The sequence below is a fragment of the Nycticebus coucang genome, chromosome 20, assembly GCF_027406575.1.
Source record: "Nycticebus coucang isolate mNycCou1 chromosome 20, mNycCou1.pri, whole genome shotgun sequence".
Lineage (NCBI taxonomy): Eukaryota > Metazoa > Chordata > Mammalia > Primates > Lorisidae > Nycticebus > Nycticebus coucang.
In genome coordinates, this window is record NC_069799.1 from 29,088,312 (window position 1) to 29,094,425 (window position 6,114).

The 6,114-nt window shown below is 34.1% G+C and overlaps 1 protein-coding gene across 1 annotated transcript; it reads right to left on the reverse strand.

The window, feature by feature from the left end:
- Nucleotides 1-4,304: 4,304 nt before the first annotated feature.
- LOC128572545 (olfactory receptor 2M3-like) lies at nucleotides 4,305-5,252 on the reverse strand. The gene has a single exon (XM_053572571.1). It carries the CDS (start codon nucleotides 5,250-5,252, stop codon nucleotides 4,305-4,307), a length of 948 nt encoding a protein of 315 aa, XP_053428546.1.
- Nucleotides 5,253-6,114: the final 862 nt, after the last annotated feature.

The following is a 6,114-nucleotide window of genomic DNA, read 5'->3' on the forward strand; positions in this document are numbered from 1 at the left end:
CTCTGAGAATGAAGATTTGGGTTACCTTGCCTGGTAAAGAACGAAATGTGGCTGAGGTGCCAGAAGAGGAAAAGATACGAATAGAAATTGAATAAAGAAGCCATTGATATTAACTATGAACTCACAACCAGTTACTGAAATGAAGATGAGGACTTCTTGGTTTTTATGTTTTCTCTGTGCTTGTTACATCCAGGTGTTTATTCATATATACAAATCATTCTCTCCTTCTAACTTCCCATTTATGTCTTCCCACTTAAAAAATTTATATAAGCATTGTTGGATATTAATTTTACAGCTTAGTTTTTAGGTAGTAGGGTATGCAGTGAGACCATGACTAAATTTGATGAATAATTAACATAGTCCACAGTGTATGGACTGATTGCAGCAACTGCCATGTTATCTTATTCTGGGAAAGAGTTAGAACTTCTTTACTTGCAAGAAATATGAATTTATTCCTCTGTACAAAGATATATAATCATTTAGAAAATACATATAGAAGCCTAGTGGCCAAAACAGTGGACTGCCAATTATCAATTTACTGCCCATCAGCTTCAGACGAATTCTTAAATATAAGCTCTCTAACAATCAATGGCATTTCTTCAAGCATTTCTGCTTTAAAGTGTACATGATGTTAAGCTTTCTCAGTACCAGATCCTAGAGAAACACTACAGAAAGAAGACACTTCCTGAAATCTCTGGAGAAGATTGGGAAGGATAATTTTGGGTATGAGAATTTATAGTCAATCCTGCCACAGGCAGGCATCTAGAACACCATCTATCTCAGGCTGCCACACCATTTCTGCATCCCTGATAACATAGAAACAGAGCCTTGTGTAAACACATGAGGCTGTCTGTGGCCTGAAGGTCACATGTTGAGTAATATTTCTTTTGATAAGTTCACTGCTGCCATGCTAGCCAGCTCCTGTGCTCCAAACAACTTCTGCCCCCCAAACTGGCACCAGGACTTTAACTATATGCCCAGGGCACTGGTTGCTGCTTACTTGTTCCCTGGCTTGCACTTTATAAAGTTGCCTAATGTTTGCCCAGCAACACTAAACAAGTGCTGTCCTGGCTAAACTAGCAAACTTCACTACTGAACCAATCTTCCTCAGGGCCTTGTATACATACATCCGTTCCAACTGTCTTTACTTGGGTACGCTCTCTCTCTCTGGCCTATGTTAAGAAATTTCTAGAAGTATAGAGTTTCCTTATATATTATAGTTATATTTTATTATAGTTAAACATTCTCTATATCAAATTCCTTCTTTTGTAAATCCCTGTATAGTTCTTGCCTCCTTGATTGTACTAAAACTACTATAGAAACTTTCTAATCCCATTCCTGAGGATTGGTGTGATTCCAGGGTAAGCCCACTAATGTCAGTAAGATTCTAGAATGAATGTGCCCCCCAAGTACCCCCAAATAATGGATACTTTGTGTGTATATATGTGTGTTTACACATAGTGGGAGGTTGAATGCAGGTCTGCAAATTAACAAAATATACACATTATATAAAGCTGATACAAAGATGGGTGTGTAAATGGAGTTACTGTTGATTTAGTATCATACTTAAGTTCCTCAGAATAGACCAATGTTGAGTGAGGTTTTACCCTATTATATATTTTGCTTTAATTATTTTGTTTGTGAATTAAATTGATGAGAATATAAATAGCCTTACTAAATGGTCAATAATATAAGTAGACAAAATCATTAACTGAAAGAAAAAAAAGCATCTTTATAATTAGTATGTAAATCATAATATTTGAAAATAATCTTGAATGTTCACTTATGAAATTGAATTTATAATCAGCAGAACAAATTAAAGTGGGAGTTTGGTGGCATCAGAGACTGGAAAGGTAAAATGAAGATGGCATTGTTTCTAGATGATACCAAGCGAAAGTTTAAGAGAGACACCCCCTAGAGTTAAAAAGATTCCAATGAGTCGGTACCCATCTGTGCTAATTATATTTAGTGAAACTAATGAAACAGAAATATTGAGGAAGAAAGAAAAAACAGCAAAGAGAGGCCACTCTTCATAGTTATCAGAATAGTGGTATTTATTTTTACAAATAATTTATTGAGCAATTTTGATTGTTCTCAGTGTTCCAAAAAATAACAAAATATATACCACATAATCCATGGTACCATGACCACAATAGACATACAATTTGTTTTTGACATAAATAAATCATGCAAGAATATCTTAAATTATTAGTAATATTGTGATCAAAGGAGAAGGGAGTTCATATGGGGAGTGGTAAAAGACCACCCTGTAGAGTGAGTATTGTCCTGTATGCTGGGAATTGGTCAGACTAGGAACAAAGTCCAGAGCCTGGTTTCTGTTTGTCACGGCCGGTAAAATTTAAATATTGTGTAGTTGCATTTTCCTTACCAGTAACTTATATTAATTTAAAAGTTGATATTTATATGAATTTAAAAATTAATAACCTTGGAAAATATCTCCTTAAGTATCACTTAAAGTGTCACTGTCAGTTTTTTAAAACATTAGTTTTTGTCTGAATCGAATTATCTATATTTCAGTATAATCATAGATCCATGGATATAAATAAACTTAATTTTAATTAATCTAAAGTGTATTATGCTTAAAGGCAGATGTTATAGAATTTAATCTATCAAGTACAGAACACAAATGTCTTAACACAGTGATTAAGTAAATGAAGTGAAAGCTATGTGAATTAGCTGGATGTAAGCACTCCAATTTGTACAAAAAATCAACACATTGAACCCCACAAAGATATAAATGTATTCATGATTTATGTATATATGACTTAATAAAAGGAAAATAAATAAATAAAAGAAAGAAAGAAAAAATAAATAATTTAATTTTCTAATTTGACCAAGTGGTTTTATATAACTATGATCACACAGTTCTTTCCTGATTAATTGTTAGAAAAATAATGAGGTGATTGAGTATTTTTCAGTCTTTACTTACCTCAACCCAATGTATAGACAGTTGTTATACATATGCTGAAGACCATATACATACATACTTAATAATGAAAAACTTAATAGTGATTAGTATATTTATTAATTCATGTATAGGCTTGCTGTTCATTCCAAGTTAAATAACATCTACTGTAGGAATGTAATAGTGTCCAAATAATATGTTCTTAACCTATTACTTTGGGCCATTGTGAAAACATCTTTTTCAGCTACTTAATCTACATTCTATATGTGGTTCTCATCAAGTAATTTCAAAAAGACTAGAATTATATCATAGGATTTTGTGTTCTTCCATAAACTCTGATCTTATTCAATAAATAAAAATGCTGAAGCAATTTTAGAAAGATTTGATCTTATGAATCAATAGTACAAATAAAGTTTATGCAATTGCAATTAAATAATTTTCATTATAGGGAATGTGACAGCAACTGAATTATAAACATTTTATTTGTATTATTATGTAATAAGATTTCTCTTGGAAAATGCAGAAAAGTTTACGTATAATCTGAATTTCAATATATGATCTATAATTATTAATAAAACTTATAAATATCAGGGTCTAATTTATGGACACTTATAAATTCTCCATTCACTTGGAATCTGAATAATGAGATAATTTTCTCATTGGATCAGTGCATAGATCTTAGAAGGGTTTTGACAACATGGAAGTGAGTTTGGATCTGTGATTCTGTAATTAAACTTTCACGATGGAAAAAAAACCTGCAATTTTAAAATGTCATCTGTAGTGAAATTATAGCACTATCTTCCAAAAGCCTGGGAAAATTAAAATGTCACTATAAAATATTGACTATATAAAATTTCAGTGTATCAACTTTTATTCCAAAGTGAGTTTGAAGAGGTCCAATAAGTGAGTTTATACTTTGGGAAAAGAAGCTATGTTTGTTACCTGGCTGTGCACCATAAAATTCTTTATTATTAAAAAGAAATTCTAATGTCCTTATTAGAAAATGCCTTATGTTCAAGACATGATTGCAAGAGGGACTTTACCTAACAATTGCAATCAGTGTAACCTGGCTTATTGTACCCTCAATGAATCCCCAACAATAAAAAAAAAAAAAAAGAAAAAAAAAGAAAATGCCTTATATTGTAGTCACAATGATATTCAATATAAAATAGTTAAAATATTAACTTATTATTTTTATTATTAACTTGTTAATAATTTAATAAAATTTCTGTGAAATAGTTAAGTTGTATAAATGCCCATATATATGCTATTACAAATATATGTATGCAATGAATGCTATTTTTAGGACTAAATGAAATAAAAAAAGAGGAGCAATAAAAAGAAGAATTTATTAGACAACATGAAGCATGAAGGTAAATTAGGCACCCCACTCTCCAGACTTAGCTTTCCTTATTACCTTCATGAACACTCTGACCACTTCCTTGTTGCGTAGGCTGTAGATGAGGGGGTTCAGCATGGGAGTGAGGATGGCATAAAAGACAGACACCATCTTGTCCTGGTTTGGGGAACGATCAGAAGTAGGCCGTATGTACATGAACAAGACTGCTCCATAGTACATTCCCACTACCATGAGGTGGGAGGAACAGGTGGAGAAAGCTTTCCGGCGACCCTCCTCAGATCCCATCTGAATGACAGCCAGAATAACACAAGCATAGGAAACGATTATGATTGCTACAGGGAAAACAATCATGACTATACAGCAGATGAAAAGAACCTCTTCAAATTTTGATGTGTCATTGCATGAGAGGATTAACAGGGAAGGTAAGTCACAGAAGAAGTGGGCTATTTCCCGAGACCCACAATAGGAGAAGGAAAATGTAGCTACAACATCAATGATACCATCTATAGATCCCAGGATCCAGGAGGAGGCAACCATAAGTCCACAAATTTGGGGGCTCATGAGATTGGTGTACCTTAAAGGGTGACAAATGGCAACATAGCGGTCATAAGCCATAAAAGCCAATAAGAAGCATTCAGAACCAAGCAGTGATACATAGAAGAAAATTTGTGTGGCACAACCAGCCATAGAAATGGACTTTCTGCCAGACAAGTAGTTGAAGGCCATCTTGGGTACAGTGGTGCAGATGAGCATGAGATCCATGAAGGATAGTTGGCTGAGGAGGAAGTACATGGGGGTATGGAGCTGCATGTCCAGGGAGATCAGGAGAACTACGGCAGTATTTCCCAGGAAAGCCAGTGCAAAGATGCTCATGATGAGAGTGAAGAGCAAAATTTGGGTGGGATTGTGATCAAAGATTCCCAGCAGAATGAAGTCAGAGCTGAAGGTCTGATTCTCCCACACCATGATCAACAGGCTTTTTATCCAGCTAATACCACAAAAAGTGAAACCAATTTATTAATTGGGTAAATATTTACCCAGTGATTTATAAAGGATGTGATCCTGTAGGTTGATGATCAGTATAGCATGAGCATGATTAGGAAACAAAAAGATTAAGAAATAGAGAATCAGAAAGAAGTATGTTCTGTTACTAGGAACATATGTAAGTTAACTACTTCATTATTAAAATTGTGGAGCTTTTCCTAAGTTTCACTTCTAAGAATACTTTTTCCTCAATGGAAGAATTAGAATATCAATAATATTGTATGATTAGTGCAGTTTTTACTAAACAGATGTGTTTCAGAAGCACATGACAATACCTAAAATATAAGAAGTTTTGTATAGATAAATTGATAGAGAAATTCAGCTTCAATCAGCATGTATCCAACACAAAATAAAAATTGAGAACAAGACCTGAAACAAAACTGTATGTTTGTTTGTTACTAGGGAGTTTAGAGTATTTGGTTTATAGTTTACAAAAAATATCCTACACAGAATCATAGATAAGCAGAGAAAAGATTCACTTACACAAATCTAAAACCTGGGCCTTGGCCAGGGCTGGTGGATCATGCCTGTAATCCTAGCACTCTGGGAGGACTAGGTGAGTGGATTTTTTGAGCTCAGAAATTCAAGACCAGCCTGGGGAAGAGTGAAACCAGTCTCTACTAAAAATAGAAATACTAGCCAGGCATTGTAGTGGGTGCCTATAGTCCCAGCTACTGGGGAGGCTGAGGCAAGATGATTGCATGACCCCAGGAGTTTGAGGTTCACAGTGAGCAACACTCATTCAAGTACCTCCCAGTTACCTTATCTTATCAACTACTACAAT

Bases quoted from the DNA above. Each gene is read 5' to 3' on its own strand.
- LOC128572545 (XM_053572571.1), bottom strand. From the start codon at position 5,252: ATGGTGTGGGAGAATCAGACCTTCAGCTCTGACTTCATTCTGCTGGGA.